Source organism: Scylla paramamosain, chromosome 38 (assembly GCF_035594125.1).
Source record: "Scylla paramamosain isolate STU-SP2022 chromosome 38, ASM3559412v1, whole genome shotgun sequence".
NCBI lineage: Eukaryota > Metazoa > Arthropoda > Malacostraca > Decapoda > Portunidae > Scylla > Scylla paramamosain.
In genome coordinates this window covers 5001643-5028689 of record NC_087188.1, presented here as the reverse complement: position 1 = coordinate 5028689, position 27047 = coordinate 5001643, and the positions used below count along the sequence as shown (strand labels likewise).

General features: G+C 37.7%; 1 protein-coding gene across 1 annotated transcript in view; it reads left to right on the top strand.

The window, feature by feature from the left end:
• Window positions 1-26800, top strand: part of LOC135091598 (glutamate receptor ionotropic, kainate glr-3-like) — a 129970-nt gene extending 103170 nt beyond the window's left edge. Inside the window, exons 8-11 of the mRNA XM_063989353.1 lie at window positions 9775-9936; window positions 11646-11752; window positions 25019-25176; window positions 26745-26800. Coding sequence (XP_063845423.1) covers window positions 9775-9936; window positions 11646-11752; window positions 25019-25176; window positions 26745-26800 — 483 coding nt within the window. The remainder of the gene's footprint in view (window positions 1-9774; window positions 9937-11645; window positions 11753-25018; window positions 25177-26744) is intronic.
• The last annotated feature ends 247 nt before the right edge of the window (window positions 26801-27047 follow it).

The window sequence follows — 27047 nt, the reverse complement described above, 5'->3', positions numbered from 1 at the left end:
CCACCCATGCTCAAAGAATATTATATCCTCCTGCACGTGCATAGCAGTCTCCTAAAGCACTATAGGAAGCTACGCACATGAAGAATTATAAAATCCCCTAATTTTAGAGTCCCCCGCTCAAAGTCTGAAAAAAAAAAAACTCTTATTTAACGGCACAAAGACACTGAAGATGCATGAAGACCACAACCAACAGGCAAAAAGGGGGCCAGCCAGCCGCTTCCAGACACGCTAGAAAACTCAGCAAGCGCTGGGGAATGGGTGCAAAAAAGTTATCTCTTCGAATTACAGAGGCAGGACAATGGCAGTCAGGTTCCTGGATACGCTAATCCTGGAGACGGAATACAGGCAGGGGCTTACTGTCTACTATCTTGAATACTCTTACAATATCTAATAAAAAGCACACTCTAATATATACTATTATCGTCTCTAGGATCTTGCTATTTTCTGTCTGTCGTGCGTATCTCCCCTGTCCTGGCTCAACACCGACTGACACCTGGGACAAAGGGAGACACAGGGGCCTCCCTCACGCTCAATTGACTACGCTGGTTTCCCTCCAAGCAAAACATTTATGTTATGAAAATTACAGGGACTTTTTTTGTGGAATTAGACGAAAACTGATTTCACATTGAGGTAAAGCCACGCTTTTTTTTATTACATAAGAAAAGAGGGATAGGGTAAATTAAGTGGAGAAAGTTAACTTTAATTATAAAGAATGTTACAGTAACTGGCGCCTGGCTCGTAACCATAGGGGACGTATCTACTTCTCGTGCTCTCCTCGGCCCTCTCTTTTTTCTCTGTTCCTTATCCTTTCTCTTATTGTCTTCCTGTGCGTAGCAATATTTATCTATCTATCTATATATCTATCCATCTATCTAACTATCTGTCTATTTATCTATTTATCTGTCTATCTATCTATCTACACACACACACACACACACACACATATATATATATATATATATATATATATATATATATATATATATATATATATATATATATATATATATATATATATATATATATATACCCATCACATCACTTGACAGGTGCTTAATCTACGTAGCGCAGTTGGTGCGTACTGTTGCTACTATTCCATGTGTAACTACTATATATAGCTCTCTAAATATTCCCCCTTCTGTGCTAGCTCTCTGTCACTCCTGCAAAGTACCCACGTTCTCTTTTTACAAAAGAGGAGGCCCTACAAAGTGTGGGAACAATAGGGAGGGCGCAGTCTCACTTTGCTGGGGAGAAGAAGGAATAGTGAAAGGATGGGGAAGGGAGCGGGTGAAGCTAGCCACGTCGCATTCCACTCTCCACCCAGCGCACAATCTTGCTTCGAAAGGAGGGCAATGTTCTAAAATGTTCTTTTCACTGATCAGGCATGTTGATAAGGGGGATGTGAGGCAAAAGGAAGGGGATAAATCCTGGAGGGAATGAGGTAGGATGGCAGGGAATAATATTTACACTAAGGGGCACGGGCAGGAACTATTATGCACCAGGCACCTCTCTCTCTCTCTCTGTCTCTCTCTCTCTCTCTCTCTCTCTCTCTCTCTCTCTCTCTCTCTCTCTCTCTCTCCATATATATATATATATATATATATATATATATATATATATATATATATATATATATATATATATATATATATATATATATATATATATATATATATATATATATATATATATATATATAATTATTATTATGAGTAGTGCTATAGAGAGCAGGAGAAAATAATAGAAAAAAGATATATGTACAATGAGAAGAATGAAAGAGAGAAAGATTGAGTAAGCAATATGCAATAATTTATGTCTGCTCCATGTACGAGTATAATTTCTATAAAAGCGCGGCCACGCGGCCTTAATTATTTTGCAATTTCATTTACTTCCCCTCATCCCCAAGAACTGTAGTTAACAAATAATGAAGTAGAAGAGTTACCTTCCCCTATAAAATAATCAGATTTTACCCAGCCCCTCAAATAGGCACACAGTGATTTTTACGATTTAAGCTTCGTTTTAGGACAGTGAGCAGGGTGAAGCAGGCGGCTGGCCTCTTCCCTCCACCCCCGTCCCTTCCCCCTTCCCTCCTCCTTGCCATGTGATTACAAGATTCTAATCGTTGTGTTTCCCACGTCTTAATGGTAGCCCGATGGTTGCCAGAGAAAGAGGGTGTATTTGGAGGTATAAATTAAGGTAGTATTCTGGGCATAATATTCATGTACCTCACACGATAATTATTATATTGGCTCCTACGGGTTGCCATTATTTATACAGTTCTCTTTGCATTTAAAGCAAGTATATTGGTGGCGTCTATTCTGATCACAAACAGGCATCTGTTCCCTCTCCTGTCTATAAGTCCCAGTGTCTAATTGTCGCGTTGTCTTTTGTTAAATAGTACTGACCTTCTTTGTACAATCTGTTGCTGTCTTTGGCCAGAGGACTAGTGGGAGGTAGCCCCGGAGGTATTATACTCTCATATTGTGGCGTCTTCACTATCTCTTCTTAGAGCGTGAAGTGGCCAGTCCTTTCTCAGCTTTTGGGCTACGCTGGCATTGGGTATTCTCCCTTCAATGTGGGCTGGGTGAAACAGGGTGACGACCTTTTGAGGGTTGATAGATGTTCACAACCCACAAATCGCCTGGATTTGTGTTGTTTGTGCCCCGCACTAGATTACAAAGAAGGTAGCCTTAGAAATGCTGACCTGAAGGAGTGAGTGGCAGCTGGGAGAGGGGCTGGATCGGGTTGTAACTTAACTGGCGACCTCGCCAGGATTGCTGGAAGTTCTCACAGTCATTTTGGGGGAGACAGTTTAATGTTGTTTGTTTTGTTTACTTTCTGTGTATTAATATTCAGCCTGTTCCATGGAAAGAAAGAGTGGTAGCAGTGATCACTTATGACCTAACTCCCCTTTTTCTGCATCAAGTGGTAGTGTAGAATTGGCCCAGTTAGGTGTTCGGGTACGAAGCCCCAAAAACACGCATTGTTTGTGGCAATATAAGCCCCATGCACAATATTGGTGGATTTTCCCTGACAGAAAGAATGTCTGAATAGATGAGATCTAAATTGGGAATGAGGAGATTGGAGATGAAGAAGGCAGAGAAGGAGAGGGAGATAAGAAGGCTGAAGCTGAAGCCGAGGCAAGGAGCCTGAAGGTTGAGGGATCTATGGAAGCCAAGAAGTTACTTGAGACCAAAAGGGAGGCCAGGAGCCTTGAGGCGGAAAAGGATATGGACGCGAGAATGTATGAGAGGGAGAAAGATATGAAAATAGTTAAGGCAGGTATCCCCAATTAGCAGAGGCAAAACGCTAGAAACATCTCCATGTAGGGGGATCCTGAGGAGGGATTGGAGCTATAGGACAAAATACAGATATGAGATGTGATCAAGGAGCCCAACGGAAAAGACAGGGTAACAACATAAGCAGAAAGGTTAGAGATTAGGAAAAAGTCAAGAATGTTGGGGGTATCTCCAAGACGGTCAGTAATACGAGTAGGTTGTTGCACCAATTGCTTTATGTAATGGAGGATAGCAAAGTTGAATGCTAGTTCACCAGGATGGTCAGTGAAGGGAGAGAAATGCTAAAGCTGGTGGTGAACAGTGAAGTCTCCAAGAATGGAAAGAATGGAAAGAAAGTAGGAGGGAACAGAAAAGGGGCTACTGTCAATTGCCTCAGATACCTGAGTGTCAGTGAGGGAAAGAACATTTAGCAGAGGAAAGGTGGTGTTCTACAGATTGAAATATTGATTTAAGACCACGAATATTGTACAAGTTAATGAAGAAAAGTTGAGGGGGGATGTCAAGACACTTAGGGTCGATACCAAAAGAGCAGTCCGACCTGGCCTCCTCCCCAGATGGAAAGTCCGAGGCTGGTGTAGGAGTAACCATGATAATTTTGAATTTCAAGTGAAGGGTATGTGTGTAATTAGGTGCTTGTTGTTTTGTGTGAAGGAAGAGAGTTATATTTAGAGGGTAGGCTATGTCTGCCCCCTTGTGTAGTGAGTCTCAAAGGGAAACATTTAGTGAGGTCACAGTAGGTTTTAGTGATAGGTTCACAGCACCACCTGATCCAGTGCTTTAAAACCTCAGTGGGAGTAATAATCTTTTGGACAGGTGCCTACTCCCTCCTCCATGCTGTTGTTGCTGCTGCTGCTACTACTACTACTACTACTACTACTACTACTACTACTACTACTACTACTACTACTACTACTATACTCTGTTCACGATCGCTAGATGCATAAGCCCCTCCATCACAACGGAGCTTAGCGGGCCTTGGATTCTATCCCCATTGGGTGGCGGTGTCCCCAGGTGTGGAGGAGGGTTTGACATTGTTTTGGTGACTCGTTAAATATTGCCGGATACCTGACTCTCCTAGACAGTTGTCTATCTTTTACATGTTACTGTTAATCCCTCAAGTCCTTCAAGTCTCTCTCTCTCTCTCTCTCTCTCTCTCTCTCTCTCTCTCTCTCTCTCTCTCTCTCTCTCTCTCTCTCTCTCTCTCTCTCTCTCATTTTCTGGTCGTTTAAGGCATTAACGCAGGCGAGGGCGCTCCTTTTCCCAAGTCTCAGGTGAGCGGTATGACCCACTTAGTGACGTTGCCATTCATTGTGGCAATGGAAACATTTTTGAGACATTATAGGCACCTAGTTCTTGCATTTTATTGTCTTGTTTTCAAAGCAGAAAGAGAAAAAAAAACATACTGATCAGGTATTACAATTAATGGATAAAACACCGTGACAGCAATGCAAGGCGTGCTTGACCTGTCATCAGTGACCCACATTGTAGGCCGGGAGCAAGCCACAGGCATTGCCGCCTGGGGTTTATGGCCTCACTGTGCATAACGCTGGCCCTGCAGTTCACTTTTCTATGTCTCAGGTGAGGGGTTGTATGTTTCCAGTCCAGGTGCACCTCGAGATGACTAATATCATTTTGTCGGTTCCCAAGAAATTTACAAGGCTATATACTCTTCATTCCGTGTCTTCTCATCAAATGCTACTGACTTGCTTTTGTGCTCACCTAATAAGATATTAATTATACATGATGAGGGAATGGTTTTCATGTGCTCAAAGCAATTTTTTTTATTCATTTTTTTTTTCTATGTAGGAGAGACACCGGCCAAGGACAACAAAAATCCAATAGAAAAAAAAAAAAAAAGCCCACTGAGATACCGGTCCCCTAATAGGGTCGGAAGCGGTAGTCAAGAACTGAAGGATATGTGTCTTGAAACCTCCCTCTTGAAGGAGTTTAAGTCACAGAAAGGTGGAAATACAGAAGCAGGCAGGGAGTTCCAGAGTTTATCAGAGAAAGGGATGAATGACTGAGAATATTGGGTAATTCTTGCATTAGAGAGGTGGAGAGAATAGGGGTGAGAGAAAGAAGAAAGTCTTGTGCAGCGAGGCTGCGGAAGGAGAGGCATGTAGTTAGCAAGATCAGAAGAGCAGTTAGCATGAAAATAGCGGTAAAAGATAGAAATAGATGCAACACTGCGGTGATGAGAAAGAGGCTGAAGACAATCAGATAGAGGAGAGAAGTTGATGAGACGAAAACCTTTTGATTCCTCCGTCAAAAAGAGTGGTATGAATGGAACCCCCCACTCCCAAGACATGTGAAGCATACTCCATACATGGACAAAGAAGACCCTTGTACAGAGTTAGCAAGTGGTAGGGTGAGAAAAAAAAATGGCGGAAACGTCTCAGAACACCTAACTTCATAGAAGCTCTTTTATCTTCAGATGATATGTGAAGTTTCCAGTAAAGATTATAGGAAAAGGACAGACCGATTATATTCAGTATACAAGAGGGTAACAGTTGAGTGTCATTGAAGAAGAGTGGATAGTTGTCTGGAAGGTTGTGTCGAGTTCATAGATAGATGGAGGAATTGAGTTTTAAGGGCATTGAACAATACCAAGTTTGTTCTGCCCCAATTAGAAATTTTAGAGAGATTAAAAGTCAGGCGTTCTTTGGCTTCCCTGCATGAAATGTTTATTTCCTGAAAGGTTGGATGTCTAGGAAAAGACTTGGAAAAGTGCAGGGTGGTACCATCACCGTAAGAGTGGATAGGATGAGAAGTTTGCCTTAGAAGATCATTGATGAATAATAGGAAGAGAGTGGGTGACAAGTCAGAACCATGAGGAAAACCACTTTTAATAAATCTAGGAGAACAGTCACCGTCTACCACAGCAGCAATAGAACGGTCAGAAAGGAAACTTAAGATGAAGCTACAGAGAGAATGATAGAAGCGTTAGGAGGGGAGTTTGAAAATCAAAGCTTTGTGCCAGACTCCATCAAAAGCTTTTGTTATATCCAAGGCAACAGCAAAAGTTTCACCAAAATCTCTAAAAGAGAATGATCAAAACTCAGTAAGGAAAGCCAGAAGATCACCAGTAGAGGGGCCTTAACGTAAACCATACTGGGGATCAGATAGAAGGTTGTTAAGTGAAAGATGTTTAAGAATCTTCCTGTTGGGGATAGATTCAAAAACTTTAGATAGGCAGGACAAGATAGGCGCAGTTTCGGAGAACAATAGGAGGTTCATAAGCCTTCCGAGGGTTTAGGCCAGCGAGGGCATGGAAAACATCATTGCAAAGTATTTTAATAGGTAGCATGAAGTAGTCATAGGGTGGAGGAAAGGGAGGAACAAGCTCTGAATTGTCCAAGATAGAGTTTTTACAAAGGTTTGAGCAAAAAGTTCATTTTTAGAGATAGATGTGATAGCAGTAGTGCCATATATTTTTTTATTTTTTTTATTTATTTATTTTATTTATTTATTTATTTTTTAATAAAGGAGGGAAAAAAAGTAGAAGCAAAGTTATTGGAGCTGTTTTTGGCTAGGTGCCAGAAGTCACAAGGGTACTAGATCTTGAAAGATTTTGACACTTTCCATTAATGAAGGAGTTTTCGGATAGTTGAAGAACAAACTTGGAATGGTTCTAGGCAGAAATATGAAGTACATGAGATTATGGTGATGGAAGGATCGGGTACCCTTTGTCAGCCACCTCTCTATCATGTATAGCACGAGAACAGGCTGTGTTAAACCATCCTAAGGACGGATTGGAGCGATAGGAAAAGATACAGAAATTAAATTCTAACCGGAGGAGTCCAACGGAGGAAAGAGGGTAACAACATAAGGAGCAGGATTAGAGGTTAGGAAAAGGTCAAGAATGTTGGGGGTATCTTCAAGACGGTCAGGAATACGAGTACGGTGTTGCAGCAATTGTTCTAGGTCGTGGAGGATAGGAAGCTGAAGGCTAGTTTACCAGGATGGACAGTGAAGTGAGAGGAAAGCCAAAGCTAGTGATGAACATTGAATTTTTTAAGACTCTGCAAAAGGAAAGAGAATCAGAATGTGCTTTACTATGGAAGTTCAGTAGTCAAAGAATTTCTTATTGTCAGAGGAGTTCTTCAAGACTTCTGCAAAAGGAAAGAGAGTAAGAATGTGCTTTACTTTGCAAGTTAAGTACCTAGTCAAAGAATTTCTTATAGTCAGAAGAGTTAGTCGAGAGGTATACAGCACTGACAGATTTAGTTTGAGAGTGACTCTGTAGTCGTAGCCAGATGGTGAAGAATTCGGAATATTCAAGAGTGTGGGTGCGACTGTGTGTTGGTAAAAAAACAATGAAGTACTGTAAAATGCACGCTTTCCACTGCCAACCAGTAGTAGGACAGAGCGTTGATCCCCTGACGTGCACTCGACTGATCATGAACAGAGTATGGTAATAATAATAAAAATAATAATAATAATAATAATAATAATAATAAAACAAAATAATAATAATAATAATAATAATAATAATAATAATAATAATAATAATAATAATAATAACAATAATAATAATAATATATAATAATAATAATAACAAAAATGATGAAGATAATAGTAGTGCGTACCTAAGTCGTTGTAGTAGTAACAGAAATAACATTAATAGTTTTCGTTGATGTGTGTATGTGTGTGTGTGTGTGTGTTTATGTGCGTGTGTGAGTGTCTTCATCATCACCATTATATAATAATAATAATGATAATAATAACAATAATAATAAAAATAATAATAATAATAATAACAATAATAATAATAATAATAATAATAATAACAACAACAACAACAGCAATAATAATAATAATAATATTAATAATAATAATAATAACAATAATAATAATAATAATAATAATAATAATGATAATAATAATAATAATAATAATAATAATAATAATAATAAGAGCATTAATAATACTAATTTATAACTAGTAATGTTGTTATTGTTATAATTACCATTATTATTTTCATTATTAATTGATTTTAGCACATTTCTACGCATTGATGACCACTATTATTGCTACTATTACTACATATTACTGTATGCTATTTACTATGGAGGTTGTTTCATTTTCCGCGGCTCGGCCTGATGCGGCCCGACCCGACCTTGACGCTATTCAAACGCTAGTATCTCCGGAACTACGCGTCCGGTCGTTACGAAATTACCACTATAGGTTATCACAACTCTATAAGTTTTATGATATACTTCTTATCTCTTTTATTGGATTAAGCCAATGGATAACATGCAAAAAGTTGAAATGTAATTTCTCGAAAACCACTCATCAAAATTTTAATGAAACTTAGAGATGTCATGCTCTTATAATTTTGATAAAATTTCTTGTCATGTTTCAAGTAGAGCTGCGCATGCACAAAATAAAAATTCTAACATTTTAATTAATTCACTGATAAATCTCAAATTTTATGAACGATAAAAATAATACAAGTTATAACGAAAAGGTATGTCCAATTTGCAACACTACTGCACATGTGGAAAATACAGTATAAACATTTTAGTTTTCTGCTATTTTCAGCAACATACTCGTACTTTTGTCTCAACGAGAGCGGATATATAACACTGAACACAGTGTTATGTATCCAATTTCTGTTTCCTATCCAATGATATATAGCACAACCACTAGGCTCCCACAAAGCTTTGAGCTAGAGTGATTTGAATATTAGGCAGGTGCCTGAAATTGACGCCAAATTTTCAACTGATAAATTGTTAAAGCTAATTTTTTTTAGGTAATAAGATTAATACTAGTCATAGCGAAAAAGAAAATTTGCAAGACTGATGCGCATGCACAAAATACATAATACTTTTTTTTTTTTATAAATTGACCGTCTGTTTTCCACAATTTTCATCATCTTATTATCGTCTCAGCAAGAGCGGACACATATCACTGAACGCAGAATGAAATTTGCTATCGAACGGTATAAAGCAGAACCATTGGGCTTCCGCAAACCTTTGAGCTAGAGTGTTTGAGTATTAGGCAAATGTGGGATGTGCTGGGTACCCGAAATTGCCTCTCTCTCTCTCTCTCTCTCTCTCTCTCTCTCTCTCTCTCTCTCTCTCTCTCTCTCTCTCTCTCTCTCTTATTGAAACACCCCTTCCACTGATGCATTACTGATTGCTTAGCTCGTCAATCGCCTTCCAAGGTGTTTTACTGGTTTTACTCCTCCTCCTACTACTAAGTACTCGTAATACTATTACTGCTAGTACTACTGTTACTGCAACAACTACAAATACTACACTAATTACTTATAACTATTGAAACAACTATTTACTGCTACGTTTACTACTACTACTACTACTACTACTACTACTACTACTACTAGTACTAGTACTACTACTACTACTACTAAATATTATGCAGTTCTACTATTGCTACCATCCCTGACACTATTACCCTTGATGATTATATTGTTTTAATGGAAAATTATATCCAAATGTTTCATTTACAGAACGCTGACAAAGCTACAGGTTTGGGGAGGCTGAAGGAAAACTTGTTGGTGTATCCTGCAGACCAGCAAGGAAAGGCAATATTCAACACAATAAACGGAATGCACGCAGGGTTTGCGCTCGAGATAGGGCTGGCTGCCGTGATGCACCACGATTTCTCCATGGTTAGTGTGTGTGTGTGTGTGTGTGTTAAATATTGTACTCAGAACATTTTATGATTACGCGCGAATTCCAAACTCTGGAAGTAAACAAGGCTTATATATATATATATATATATATATATATATATATATATATATATATATATATATATATATATATATATATATATATATATATATATATATATATATATATATATATATATATATATATATATATATATATATATATATATATATATATATATATATATATATATATATATATATATATATATATATATATATATATATATATTTTTTTTTCCTTTGTGTGGCCATGGGCAAAAAAAATATAAGGCAAAAAATAAATAAATAAAAATAAAGTAAAAGAAAGTAAAAGAAAGAACCGTTGAAGGAAAATACTGGTCCCGAAAAGGCTATAGTCCGAAAGGCAAATGCGGCATTACACAGAGAAGCGTCTTGAAACTTTTTTCTTTCAAGAATTAAAGTCATAGGTTAGAGAGAGAAAAAAAAAAAAACAAAGCATGAAGTTCCAGATTTTATTTATTTTTTTCTGATTTAATCTTACATTAGAGATTGGACAATCCAGGGTGTGGGAGAAAGTTAAACATTCTTTTGCAGCGATGCCACGGGATGGGGCTCAGGCAAAGGTGTCAATTTCAAAATAGTAATCAGCGTGAAATCGGCGATGTAAGACAGCAAGAGATACAACTCTGTGACGGAGAGGTACATGTAGACTGGAGACAAATAGACGAGAGAAGTTGTTTAGAGGCGCGTGTGATTATTATTGTGCAAGGATCATCAACATAAAATTTAATTTGAGTAGTGTTTTTACTTAAGAGACATCATCAAGCCTATTTTGGAAAGCAGAAAAAAACTTCTAGAACAAAACATTAACAATAATAAAAACTGAAGAATAATGCAAGAAAGAAACTCCTCTCGAGAACGAGATAGATCTTCTAGTGATGATCGTTCATCTGCTAGTTATAGTGACTCCATTTGTGATGGAGACGTTGACGTCGGTAGGTAGCATCACCACTCATTCAAAAGTCATGGTCTCTCAGAAAACTTCGAATAAAAATTTGATCAGGATATATGATACAATGAACAAATTTGTGAATTCCATGTTTTGAATCAAACTACGTATTTCTGTTCGTTCTTGTTTGGCAACCGATTTTTGATCTCGCTAATCCTGAAGAAAAACGAAAACTAAAATAAAATAAGTTAGTTCGGATATCACAATAATCATTGGTTTCATATTTAGTGCCACCGGACGAGGTTGTGATCGGTAGCACCGCTGCTTGGTTCTGAATATAAAATACATTTTCTGGGAGTGTCACCAACTCATCTGTTATTGGCAACTAGTAAAGCAAGGAATTCCAAAATTGGTAACAAATTTCTTGTAATTGTATTGTACATTTATTAAAAAAAGAACAGAATAAACTTCGAACCTTAAATTATTGACATACCAGCGCGACTCCAACGTTCACCGAACTCTGTGATGTTCCTCTATTGACTTCATAGCTGATGGTGTTCCACAGTTAACAAAAGTCACTACATAATATAACTGTTACTTAGCTTTTTGATATTTTTGTATATAATTCCATGTGAGACCATATTCGTTTTATATAAATTACCATTTCTACATGTGAAATATATTATTGTGTTTAAGCGTTAGAAGGTCAGATACACTGATAATTTTATTCCAGACGGGCATATGCAGACTTTTCATGATGTCCAGAGGGATACAAGGACCTAGAAGCCTAAGTTTTATCTTGCCAAAGGGTTCTCCCCTCAAGAGTATGGTTGATCCCGTGTACGTAAGTCTATCATATATTATCTTATAATATTTGTCACTTTGTATTCACTTTCTTATTCAGTTTCATGTTCATGATAGCAAACAGTGTGCCTTCCAAGTTAAAAACCGAGACGATGCATAGTGTGATTTTCCTTCCAATATCTTTAATATAAATATTAATTTCAACCTATTTATTTTTATTTATATGCTTTTTTTATTTATTTATTTTTTTCACGTATACAAGTCTTATTTAAGCCCTTCAGGTTGTGAAAGCCATATAAATTACGAAATGCATTAAAACTATGACAGGATCTTGAGAACAAAGCTATCTTATTTCACAAAAAAAAAAAAAAAAAAAAAAAAAGGCAGATGTTCATCTTCGAGTTAACCATCTTCCAACAGAGTACCATTAATAGTACCCGTAAAAAAAATTATTGGATAAAAAAATTAAATTAAAAAAAAAAAATATATATATATATATATATATATATATATATATATATATATATATATATATATTTTTTTTTTAATTTAATTTTTTTATCCAATAATTTTTTTTACGGGTACTATTAATGGTACTCTGTTGGAAGATGGTTAACTCGAAGATGAACATCTGCCTTTTTTTTTTTTTTTTTTTTTTTTGTGAAATAAGATAGCTTTGTTCTCAAGATCCTGTCATAGTTTTAATGCATATATATATATATATATATATATATATATATATATATATATATATATATATATATATATATATATATATATATATATATATATATATATATATATATATATATATATATATATATATATATATATATATATATATATATATATATATATATATATATATATATATATATATATATATATATATATATATATATATATATATATATATATATATATATATATATATATATATATATATATATATATATATATATATATATATATATATATATATATATATATATATATATATATATATATATATATATATATATATATATATATATATATATATATATATATATATATATATATATATATATATATATATATATATATATATATATATATATATATATATATATATATATATATATATATATATATATATATATATATATATATATATATATATATATATATATATATATATATATATATATATATATATATATATATATATATATATATATATATATATATATATATATATATATATATATATATATATATATATATATATATATATATATATATATATATATATATATATATATATATATATATATATATATATATATATATATATATATATATATATATATATATATATATATATATATATATATATATATATATATATATATATATATATATATATATGAATAAATAAATAAACAAATAAATAAACTACTGAATTGGAACAGGCGGACGGCCACGAAGGCCGAACTCACGAAGACTACATAAAATGCTGTGGCGCCGAGCTGTGTCATATGCCATTTCCAAGTCGAAAAACAGTTAACTGGATGTTGGATGGTGGCGAATGCTTCACAGACAGAAGATTCCAAAGATATTAAGGCATCAGTAGCAGAACGCATACTTCTGAAACCATACTGCACTCGTAATAAGCGGTTGCCTCTCTCTAAAAACCACATAAGGCGAACATTCACCATTTTCCCTAATACTTTACAAATGCAAGGGGTCAAGGACACTGGACGGTAGTTTGTCGCCAAGTGGTGATCTTTTCCAGGCTTTGAAAGGGGGATAACAGCAATACTACAAGAACAGGAACAGGAACAGTATAACAAATTTTATATCATGTCCCAGAGACGGATCATCTCAATGGGATAAAGCTGCCTGAAGCTCAGAGGTAGAGAAGAGAAGCTAACGCCATGAGATTCCAGACGCAGCCGGAGATCTGCACAAGGTGAGGGAGGGCATGTCTTTCTTGAACACCTTGGCAAAGCGATATGTGAAGAGTTCAGCAACTTCAAAGGAAACAGACACCACCGCACCTGCATGAACTAAAACAGGTGGTGGAGAAATCAAGAATTTCCCGTAGGTTTTTTTTCAAACTGTTCAAACCGAGACAGTGGAGTATTTGTAATATTGGAGAGATAAAATCTCCATGACGTACGTTGTCCTTCCTTTACCACTCGCCTTGGAAGCTCGTCCTCTCCTAAAGTCCTTTAAATATTGGGGATTATCACGGTGGCGAAGGAGGCGAGAGAAGGCATCCCACTTTGCCCGTACAATAGCAGAGCAATCACAGGTTCACCAAGGAACGGGACACTTCATTAAAGACGTCTGGGATTAGATAGAAGATCGGTAAGAGCACTGTATCTGTGCAACAGGTTTCAGCCTCGTTGGAATTAGAGAATTCGCCCACGGCTTCAGTAGGGGAGCACAGCTCCTTGAAAAGTTGTTGTATTGCTGCTGTGGTCACTGTTCTTCTCCTAAATCTATTAACAGTGGTGTTCCTCAGGGTTCTGTCCTGTCACCCCACTCTCTTTGTATTATTTATTAATGATATTCTAAACCAAACTTATTGTTCTATCCACTCCTACGCTTATGATACCACCCTGCGCTTCTCCACGTCTTTTCATAGACGTCCAACCCTTTAGGAAGTAAACTTCTGATCTTTCTAAAATTTCTTATTGGGGCAGAGCAAACCTGGTATTGCTCAATGCCTCAAAAACTCAATTCCTCCATCTATCAACTCGACACAACCTTCCAGACAACTATCCCCTCTTCTTCAATGACACTCAACTGTCCCCTCTTCTACACTGAACATCCTCGGTCTATCCTTTACTTATAATCTGAACTGGAAACTTCACATCTCATTTCTAGCTAAAACAGCTTCTATGAAGTTAAGTGTTCTGAGACGTCTCCGCTAGTTTTTCTCACCCCCCCCAGCTGTTAACTTTGTACAAGGGCCTTATCCGTCCATGTATGGAGTTTGCTTCACATGTCTGGGGAGGGTTCCACTCATACTGCTCTTCTAGACAGGGTGGAATCAAAAGCTTTTTGTCTCATCAACTTCTCTCCTCTAACTGTCTTCAGCCTCTCTCTCATCGCCGCAATGTTGCATATCTAGCTGTCTTCTACCGCTATTTTCATGCTAACTGCTCTTCTGATTTTGCTAACTGCATGCCTCCTCTCCTCCCGCAGCCTCGCTGCACAAGACTTTCTTCTTTCTCTCACCCCTATTCTGTCCACCTCTCTAACGCAAGAGTTAACCAGTATTCTCATTCATTCAGTCCTTTCTCTGGTAAACTCTGGAACTCCCTGCCTGCTTCTGTATTTCCACCTTCCTATGACTTGAGTTCCTTGAAGAGGGAGCTTTTAAGACACTTACCCTTCAATTTTTGACTACCGCTTTGGACCCTTTTATGGGACTGGCATTTCAGTGGGCATTTTTTTTTTTTCATTGGATTTTTGTTACCCTTGGTCTGTGTCCCTCCTACATAAAAAAAAAAAAAAAAAACTCCGACCGAGGTATATGCAGCTGACAACCGAATGGGGCGCTAAAAGACTAAATAGGCAAGAGTCTCCTTGAAGGACTCCTTATTGTTGAAGAGGTAGGGGGGGGTAGAGGCGTTTTTCCTGAAATGTGTGGGCAAAACACCTATGAGCAGGAAAGGGATGGAGCTAGCTCGCTCCCTAATAGAAGGCATAGTAGTATTATGAGAGACGGGGAGAGAAACAGACAGAACAGCAGAGGAGCGTTGTGAAGCGTATGCCTTTATAATGAAGGCAAAAATCTTGCCTTTTATATATATATATATATATATATATATATATATATATATATATATATATATATATATATATATATATATATATATATATATATATATATATATATATATATATATATATATATATATATATATATATATATATATATATATATATATATATATATATATATATATATATATATATATATATATATATATATAATACTTCTGTCCACCACTGTTCTAGATTGATGACTCCTGCTGTTTAGATTGATGAGATACTTCCCGCCTCTGTTGAGGTGCTTGCCACCGCCGGATCAGATGAAAAGCTTGGTGTGGTGGTGGCTGTTCTGAATGGCCAGGTAGTACCTTAATGTTGGTAGGGTGGAGGCCGTGGGTAGTGGTTTGATATTGTTGATGTGTGCGAGTAAATGACACAATTTATAAGAGTTCTTCTTGGTTTAATAATTAATAGAATGTACACGCATGATACCGAAATAGTTAATTACAGACGGGACGATACTGATGTATTCTCTACCTGAACTGATATGAACTGAACTGCGCGTGAACTGATGATGAACTGAGCAGACTGATGTGAACTGACTCTCTCGACAGACTGATCTCTCTCAACAGACTGAAGATTGACTTTCTTGGAAGACTGATTCTAGCTATGCATGTGGGCTCTATTTATGTGAGAATGTGGATCAGGAATACAACTTCTGGAATAAAGAATGACAAATGAGATGTTTGAAAATGGGGTGACCAATGACAGCGGGCGTTATTTTGGCCAATGACCAGGGAGAAAGACTCTCAGAAGGCGAATGCAGGTGTTTTCCCTAAGGACTGGCAGGAATGTACAGTAAAGAAGGAAGGTATTCTCTTGAGAGGGAGAGAGGAAGGAGAAAGGTTAAAAATAGATCAGAGCACACGTGAACACTGCATGTGGAATGAATATATATATATATATATATATATATATATATATATATATATATATATATATATATATATATATATATATATATATATATATATATATATATATATATATATATATATATATATATATAATTGTTATGACCGATACAGTTAATATGCAGGCATGATAATATAATATAATACATATACAACACACATAAGTAAGATACATATACACATATATACAGGATGTTGAAACTAGATGATTAAGCTTTAGAGTGGGAACGAAGTTTCAGTCTGTAAGAAAAAGGCATGTGTGTGGTTAAGCGATTCCTATGGCTTACCGGCTGTCCTTGTTGTCCATGTCATCTGCTTCTGGTGACCTCTGCCTCCCTCGGCACCATTGCGTGATATTGCATCTGCCACCGAGTTTGCGTTGCCGAAAATGTATGAAAATGTAGAATTAAATTCTTGAATCGTGAGGTGCCAGCGAGCAAATTGACCTGTGAAGTTCTTGCCCTTGAAGGTCTCTGTGACATCATAATGATCAGTGTGGACATGAATTTTATAGCCTAATATGAGTTCACGAAAATTACATAACGCCTAGATCACAGCGAGACTTTCACGCTTAGTGACGTCATAATTTTGGTTTGTCTTGTTAAGAAGTCTGCTAGCATACGGTAATATGTCATGCTTACCAAGAGAATCCTTTTGCATAAGAACAGCACAGGTTTTAAAGCCTAAAGAGTCAGTGTATAACATGAAATCTTTCTCAAGATTAGAAAAAAAAAAAAAAACAAGGATTGGTGCTTGACACAAGGTAGTTTTGAGAAGATCAAAGGCATTGTGTTTCTTTTCAGACCAGATTAATGCAACATTTTTCTTGAGCAAATGAGTGAGGTTGAGCGATAAGGCTGAAATTTTTGATGAACTGCCGACAAAATCCAGTAAGACCGATGAATTGTCAGATCTGATCAATGTTAGTAGGAACATGACAATTTTTCACAGCATTTACCTTGTAATTTAAAGTGTGAATACCATATCTGTCCACTTTGTGGCCAATGAATTTGACTTGCTGTTTGAGAAACGAGCATTTGTTGAGTTGGATCTTTAAGCCAGCAGCTTGAAAGCGTGACAGAGCGAGAGACAGTGTGTGAAAATATTCGGGTAGAATTTTTGATGCAATGATAACGTCATCTAGGAAGCAGAACACATTTTTACCGATGAAATCTGAGAGAAAAAAATTCATCAATCTTTCAAACGTTAAAGTCGAGTTACGTAGACCTTGAACTATGCGTCTGAATATGAACTGGCCAAAGGAGGTAGTGAAAGGAGTGTATGCCGCGAACTTTCCTCGAGTTCAACTTGAAAGAATCCTGAGTGTAAATCTAGGGTGTAAAATACCGCATTTGAATCACCCAGAGACTGAAGATCACCTATCCTAGGCATTGGATAACGGTCAGGAATGGTAGATGCGTTTAATTTTCTGAAGCCAATCGCCTTGTTTCCTAGGAACGATTAACAAGGGAGCGTTAAGCTCCCTTGGAGCCTAACGCTCCTCCTCCTAACGTTAGGCTCCCTTGGAACCTAACCTAACAAGGCTCCATAGAAGGTAGGCTCCACAATATCTTAAAGCAACATACCCCTAATAGCGTCGGAATCCGACGACTGTGTGACACCCTTTAGCTGAGGGTGTAAGATGGTTTGGACAAAGGAGTCAAATGGATAGTGTGTGATGACGTGTGTGTGGCTCAGAGGTTCACCGGGGAGCGACACAACATTCCTGAAAGAATTTAGGAAAACGAGGAATTCTTGTTGAGATTCTGGGAAATCGAGTACAGATATGTGATTATCCATGATAGGCGAAAGAGAAGACATGTTATGGATGTCAGATGCAGACACATTATTGATAGAGGAAGAAGGTAAATCATCCAATATTACAACTTTCTCTGAGTAAGGCAATGCTTCTTCGAGTACCATATCTATTTTTCAGCTTGACAGGCGTAGATGTGTTATTTTTCAGACCGATTTTGCAGAATCCATTGTCATCGATTGTGGTAAGAACGGATTCTAACTTAACACCTTTATATGGAGATTGTTGTGCATAAGAGAGGATATCAGTGCATGATACAGCAGACTTAACCTTAACGTTTACAACATATAAAGTACATTCAGATAGCATTACCAGTTACGCTAGCAAAATGTGTTTACAAGGAGTTACACCGTGGTCTGACTGGGAAGATGATTGAGAATGAGGCTGTGAGACAGGCAAACTAGATAATGTAACACAAGAGTCCCGTGTAGATAATACCTGATCGCTAATAAAAGGAAGAGTTGTTACTAACATTTCTACACCAGCAGGAGAGGAAGTATCAGAGGGAAGAACAGTATGCATATAAATATCCCCTTGGGCGATTTCATTGATGGCAGGAAAAAGACTGATGTCGTATGTGTACATGGTGTTGAAAGCTATGAGAAGATCAGCATTGAAAGATACATTTGGTACAATGTAGAAAATTAATAATCACATATGTCTGGTTCCTGGGGTGATAAAGACAATGATAATAGTATTTTCAACTGCCGTTTCTTCTTTCTCCTGCCCCTACTCCTCCTCCCAGACCCATTTCTGGTACTACGTCAGGACCTGTGGTCTTCACGGTTCCACAGGTGTGCAAGCTTTATGGAGGGCATTTTAGTCATCTATTTTCCCCAGCAGCTAACCCAGTAGCTGCTCCAACTCTGCCTGTGACTCTGGAATTTTTTTCTCCTCCATCTCCATCGTCTCCTATGTTCTCTGTCTCCACTCCACCAACTCTCACCTCTCCTCCTTTCTTCACTACACGCTCTACTCCATCTGTACCTTCTCCTCCTTACCGTACAAGCTTCAGTGTCACCCTGCAAAGGCATCCCTGCATCCTTGCACAATGAAATGTGCCCATCAGGAGCCGTAGTCTCCTAGTGCACTATCACGGCAAGGGCAGGCAAAATACATCTCTGCCAAACAATACTCCACTGCCTTCAAATCCACTGCCTCTAAATATCTCCACTGCCCACATCAGCCCTACTTGCCCGTTCCTGGCTCTGTGCACCATCCGTGCCACACCCATAAAATTAATAAAACAGAAATGCCACTTCCTTGTCGAAGCTCAGAGGCGCCCTTGGGGCACTCTCAACTAAACAATATACTCTTCCCCTGGGTGTGACACAACCAAGCCTCTTTCCGACCGTCAGATGCAACACTACTATTATTCTATACTTCGCCCGCACGCCCCTTGATGACACAGGTATCGCCAAAGCGAGCTGACGGCTGCTCCTTTACAGGACACATCACCCTCATCCCCTCACACGGAGCTCTACAAACACACCTCGCCGTCACAAAACAAATCCCACCTCCAACGTGAGCCTGGCCAACGTGCTAGTGGGCCAGCCCCACTGGTCCCAGCAACTGCTCCCATGTTTTTTTTTTTTTTTTTTATGTAGGAAGGACACTGGCCAAGGGCAACAAAAATCTAATAAAAAAAATGCCCACTGAATAAAAAAGAATGCCCACTGTGCATGTGCAAACACTTCTCATCATCCCAGATACCTTGTCACTTTTAGGAAGCCAATATATATATATATATATATATATATATATATATATATATATATATATATATATATATATATATATATATATATATATATATATATATATATATATATATATATATATAGTGCCCTCTGCTATAGCGAGGTAAGCGACCCTCGGGTTGCTTACCTCGCTATAGCAGGTAGCTGTCGCATGCATCAGACAGGGCAACTCAAGCTCTTTCATGAGGTAACTAACATATTCTGAAAGTCCAAAACATAAGTTCATAAGGTCAAAATGTAATAGAAAAAAAATAAAAATAGAAAAAGATTTTTCCACTCAGAGACCGCACGGCAAGATGTTCCGTAATACTGCGCGGCAAACGCCCGTGAGAAGTACCGGGACCAATCAGAGCAAATGATTATGGTGAGTCATCACCTTCAGGCCAATGGGAATGCTGATGTGTGCTGTACCAGCTTCATTCAGTCTTCCCGCGATTTTTCTTTAGGATTCTTTAGGCTTTTTTGCACACCAGTATGGTAGACAGTGATTCTAGTAAAAGTCTGTGTCTTACCTCACCCTCGGGAGTGAGAAACAGGCCCAGAAATGAGGTTTGGAAGAAAAGAGTGATCAAAAAGAAACATAATTTCGGTGAGGTATATATATATATATATATATATATATATATATATATATATATATATATATATATATATATATATATATATATATATATATATATATATATATATATATATATTTTTTTTTTTTATGTAGGAAAGATACTGGCCAAGGACAACAAAAATCTAATAAAAAAATGCCCACTGAAATGACAGTCCCATAAAAGGGTCAAAGCAGTAGTCAAAAATTCGTGGATAAGTGTCTTGAAACCTCCTTCTTGAAGGAATTCAAGTCGTAGGAAGGTGGAAATACAGAAGCAGGCAGGGAGTTCCAGAGTTTACCAGAGAAAGGGATGAATGATTGAGAATACTGGTTAACTCTTGCGTTAGAGAGGTGGACAGAATAGGGGTGAGAGAAAGAAGAAAGTCTTGTGCAGCGAGGCCGCGGAAGGAGGGGAGGCATGCAGTTAGCAAGATCAGAAGAGCAGTTAGCATGAAAATAGCAGTAAAAGACAGCTAGATATGCAACATTGCGACGGTGAGAGAGAGGCTGAAGACAGTCAGTTAAAGGAGAGGAGTTCATGAGACGAAAAGCTTTTGATTCCACCCTGTCTAGAAGAGCAGTATGAGTGGAACCCCCCCGGACATGTGAAGCATACTCCATACATGGACGGATAAGGCCCTTGTACAGAATTAGCAGCTGGGGAGGTGAGAAAAACTGGCGGAGACGTCTCAGATCACCTAACTTCATAGAAGCTGTTTTAGCTAGAGATGAGATGTGAAGTTTCCAGTTCAGATTATAAGTAAAGGACAGATCGAGGATGTTCAGTGTAGAAGAGTGGGACAGTTGAGTGTCATTGAAGAAGACGGGATAGTTGTCTGGAAGGTTGTGTCGAGTTGATAGATGGAGGAATTGAGTTTTTGAGGCATTGAACAATACCAAGTTTGCTCTGCCCCAATCAGAAATTTTAGAAAGATCAGAAGTCAGGCGTTCTGTGGCTTCCCTGCGTAATATGTTTACCTCCTGAAGGGTTGGACGTCTATGAAAAGACGTGGAAAAGTGCAGGGAGGTATCATCAGCGTAGGAGTGGATAGGACAAGAAGTTTGATTTAGAAGATCATTAATGAATAATAAGAAGAGAGTGGGTGACAGGACAAAACCCTGAGGAACACCACTGTTAATAGATTTAGGAGAAGAACAGTGACCGTCTACCACAGCAGCAATAGAACGGTCAGAAAGGAAACTTGAGATGAAGTTACAGAGAGAAGGATAGAAACCGTAGGAGGGTAGTTTGGAAATCAAAACTTTGTGCCAGACTCTATCAAAGACTTTTGATATGTCCAAGGCAACAGCAAAAGTGTCACCAAAATCTGTAAAAGAGGTTGCCCAAGACTTAGTAAGGAAAGCCAGAAGATCACCAGTAGAGCGGCCTTGACGGAACACATACTGGCGATCAGATAGAAGGTTGTGAAGTGATAGATGTTTAAGAATCTTCCTGTTGAGGATAGATTCAAAAACTTTAGATAAGCAGGAAATTAAAGCAATAGGACGGAAGTTTGAGGGATTAGAGCGGTCACCCTTTTTAGGAACAGGTTGAATGTAGGCAAACTTCCAGCAAGAAGGAAAGATAGATGTTGACAGACAGAGCTGAAAGAGTTTGACTAGGCAAGGTGCAAGCACAGAGGCACAGTTTCGGAGAACAATAGGAGGGACTCCATCAGGTCCATAAGCCTTCCGAGGGTTTAGGCCAGCGAGGGGATGGAAAACATCATTGCGAAGAATTTTAATAGGTGGCATGAAGTAGTCATAGGGTGGAGGAGAGGGAGGAACAAGCCCAGAATCGTCCAAGGTAGAGTTTTTAGCAAAGGTTTGAGCAAGAAGTTCAGCTTTAGAAATAGATGTGATAGCAGTGGTGCCATCTGGTTGAAGTAGAGGAGGGAAAGAAGAAGAAGCAAAGTTATTGGAGATATTTTTGGCTAGATGCCAGAAATCACGAGGGGAGTTAGACCTTGAAAGGTTTTGACATTTTCTGTTAATGAAGGAGTTTTTGGCTAGTTGGAGAACAGACTTGGCATGGTTCCGGGCAGAAATATAAAGTGCATGAGATTCTGGTGATGGAAGGCTTAAGTACCTTTTGTGGGCCACCTCTCTATCATGTATAGCACGAGAACAAGCTGTGTTAAACCAAGGTTTAAAGAGGATGACCAAGACTCAGTAAAAAAAAAAAACAAAAAAAAAAACAGATCACCAGTAGAGCTGCCTTGACGGAACTCATGCTGGCAATCAAATAGAAGGTTATGAAGTAAAAGAAGTTTAAGAATCTTCTTTTTGAGGGTAGATTAAAAAAAAATTTAATTAGGCAGGAAATTAAAGCAACAGGACGGTAGTTTGAGGGATTAGAACGGTCACTCTTTTTAGGCTGAATGTAGGAAAATTTCCAGCAAGAAGGAAACGTAGATGTTTACAGACAAACATGGAAAACATCAGTGCGAATAATTTTAATAGGTAGCATGTTATAGTCAGTAGGTGGGGGAGAGGGAGGAACAAGCCCTGAATCATCCAAGGTAAATTTTTTAGCAAAGGTTTGAGCGAAGATTTCAGCTTTACAGATGGATGTGATGGCAGTGGTGCCATCTGGTTTAAATAAAGGAGGGAAAGAAGAAGAAGCAAAGTTATTGGAGATATTTTTGTCAGAAGTCAAGAGGGGATCTTGAATGATTTTGACAGTTTTTATTAATGAAGGAGCTTTTGGCAAGTTGGAGAACAGACTTGGCATGGTTTGAGCCAGAAATATAAAGTGCATTAGATTCTGGTGATCGAAGACTTGATTACCTTTTGTGGGCCACCTCTCTATCATGTATGTCAGAGGAACTAGCTTTGTTAGACCAAGGTTTGGAAGGTTTATGTCGAGAAAAAGAGTGAGGAATATATGCCTCTATGCCAGACACTATCACCTCTATTATGTGCTCGGCACACAGAGACGGATCTTTGACACAGAAGCAGTAGTCATTCCAATGAAAATCAACAAAATACTTCTTCAGGTACCCCCAACTAGCAGAAGTAAAACGCCAGAGAGACCTTTGCTTAGGGGGATCTTGAAGAGGGATTGAAGCAATAGGACAAAGTACAGATATGATTGTGATTCAGATTGTGATTGGAGGAGCCCAACGGAGAAGAGAGGGTGACAGCATAAGCAGATAGATTAGAGGTTAGGAAAAGGTCAAGAATGTTGGGCGTATCTCCAAAACGGTCAGGAATACGAGTAGGGTGTTGCACCAATTGCTCTAGATCGTGGAAGATAGCAAAGATGAAGGCTAGTTCACCAGGACGGCCTTTGAGGGGAGAGGAGAGCCAAAGCTGGTGATGAACATTGAAGTCTCCAAGAATGGAAATGTCTGCAGAAGGAAAGAGATTCAGAATGTGCTCCAGTTTTTAAGTTAAGTAGTCAAAGAATTTCTTATAGTCAGAGGAGTTAGGTGAGAGGTATACATCACAGATTCATTTATTTTGAGTGATTCTGTAGTCGTAGCCAGATGGTGGAAAACTCGGAAGTTTCAAGAGCGTGGGCACGAGAGCAGGTTATGTCGTTGCGCACATAAACGCAATATCCAGCTTTGGATTGAAAATGAGGATAGACAAAGTAGGAGGGAACAGAAACAGGGCTACTGTCAGTTGCCTCAGACACCTGAGTTTCAGTGAGGAAAAGAAGCTGAGGTTTAGAAGAGGAGAGGTGGTGTTCTACAGATTGAAAATTAGATATTAGACCACGAATGTTGGTGTGTGTGTTTGTTATTAGGTGTTTGTAGTTTTGTGTGGAGGAAGAGAGTTGTCTCTCGAGGGCAGGCTGTGACTTCCCCCTTGTGTTGTGAGGTCACAGTTGGTTTTAATGATAAATTCACAGCACCCCCTGATCCAGTGCTTTAGATTCACTGGGGGTAATTATCTTTTCGGCAGGTGCCTACTGCCTTCTCCTGATAATATTTTTCTCTGAGCCTCGGGCCCGAGGGCTTATAAAGCCACGTCATTTTATCATGCTCAAGAGACGTTTTATCCCCTTCAATATTTCAGCAGTTCCCGAGAGAAAACAACTCTTCGACTGATTAACGGTAACATAACACGACAATACCTGGGGTTGGGATGAGATCACGGAGGAGGGAGCTCTCCTCGGTGGAAGACACTTCTGACAGTGGAACTACCCTAGGTTCCTTGCCGCAGGCCTAAGGAGAGGCGAGCCTCAAACGCATCGTAATCTTTATTTGAAATGTCATCAAGTGACTTGATCAACATATTTTCACAGAAAGCAGGCTCATATATACCGGGAAGGATTTCACCGGGAAGCATGATATTATTTTGATAAAAATTTGATTCAGTTGGCATATGCCAATCATTTGTTCACACTATAGAGGAATCCTATTTTTACAGACTAATGGCACTAAGGGAATCCGGAATCCTGGAGAAGATAATTTATGATGGTGTGTCGAATTTCTCTGAGTGTGCCAATCCTGCAGCCATCCTCGAAACCCATCATCGGCCACTGGAGATTACGGATTTTTATGGAGTATTTTCTCTTTACACTGCAGGTAAGCCACTGTCAAATTCAAATAAAGAATTCAAATTCAAATAAAAAGCAAATTAAGAAATACCTAATGATATGTCGATGTCCGAAATGGTTTGCTTTCAAAATTTTATATTAGTTTATTATGAGCCAAGCCAGGTTTCATATTGTTTCATATTGTTTCATACTGAGCTGCCTGGCCGGCCCGACCGTAAAGCTATTCAAATGCTAATATTCCCGGAACTACGCGGTCGATCGTAACGAAATTAGCACCATGTGGTAGTACAACTCATTCATTTTTATATGATATACCTTTCATCTCATCTGAAGTCGATTGATAACTTGCAAAAAGTAGAAGGATGTCGAAAATGAGATTTCTCAAAAACTATTCAACCTGTTTTAATGAAACTTAAAATGTATCATGTTATGATTTTATTAAAATTCCTGATGTCAGCTTTTAAGTAGTGTTTTGCATGTGGAGTCAAAATTTTAACTTTAAAATTAATTAATTGATCAAGCTAAAATGTTCTTGGTAATAAGAGTAGCGCAGGTTATATATATATATATATATATATATATATATATATATATATATATATATATATATATATATATATATATATATATATATATATATATATATATATATATATATATATATATATAAACGTCAAATTTGCAACACTATTGCGTATGCGGAAAATCAGTATAAAACTTTTCGTAAAGTGACCGTCAGTTTTCTTCAATTTTCACTAACTTTCTTTCGTCTCAACGAGAGTTGATACATACCACTGAAGACAGAATGAAATTTCCTAACCAACGGTGTACATCACAATCATTAGCCTCTCGCAAATTTATGGGCTAGAGAGATCTGAATATTAGGCAAATGCGTGATGTGCTCGGTGCCTGAAAATACCGCCAACTTTTCAACAAATGAACTGATAAAGCTCAAATTTTGTAGGTAGTAATAATAATACAAGTTATATCGAAAAAGAATGTGAAATTTGCAACACGCGTATGCGCAAAATACTTTTTTTTTTTTTTTTAATAAACCAACCGTCAGTTTTCTGCAATTTTCACCAACTTTTTTTTTTTTTCCCCCCAACAAGAGCGGACACAAACCACTGAACGCAGAATGAAATTTCATGTCCAGCAGTATATAGTACTGGGTTCTCAAAGTTTTGAACAAGAGTGATTTGAATATTAGGCAAGTGCGCGAAGTGCGGAGTGCTTAAAATACATCTCTCTCTCTCTCTCTCTCTCTCTCTCTCTCTTACTGAAATACCCCTTCCACTTATGCATTACATTTCCTCGTCAACCACCTTCCGAGGCGTTTTACTGGTATTAAGATCAATATTACCAAGAGCACTTGATCCGCCTGTCTGTCACATTTTTCTATAACATTAAAAGGCGAGTTTGGAATTTGGAGACCAGTAATTCATGAAGTAAAATATAATACCAACGAATAAAACTATCTTTATTAAAAGTTATCAACATAAAACTATAGTTGATGTGTAAGACTTTGGCGATGATTTCCCGGGTTGTTCGTTGCCCACAATTATCTGAGATCACAACTTGTCAGAACAATTCCAGTTAACGTTGTACAAATCTTTTATGCTGACTTGCTGGATACAGATGCCCAGATATAACTACGAAACGCGGTCATAATTATGCGTACTTAAGTTGAGTATACCGTTCATGTTTCCTTTAGAGGATTTGATATCTTGTTAAACATTATATTGTTCAACATAATTAAATGTGTTTGACAATGCGCTATTAAAGTTTGATATTACTTCTTCCGTATATTTAGAGAACTGCCATTGAGTGCGCATTATATCATATCGGGAAACTCGTTACTTCGGTGAGGAGCGTAAGTGTCTCCTGACTTAAAACTAT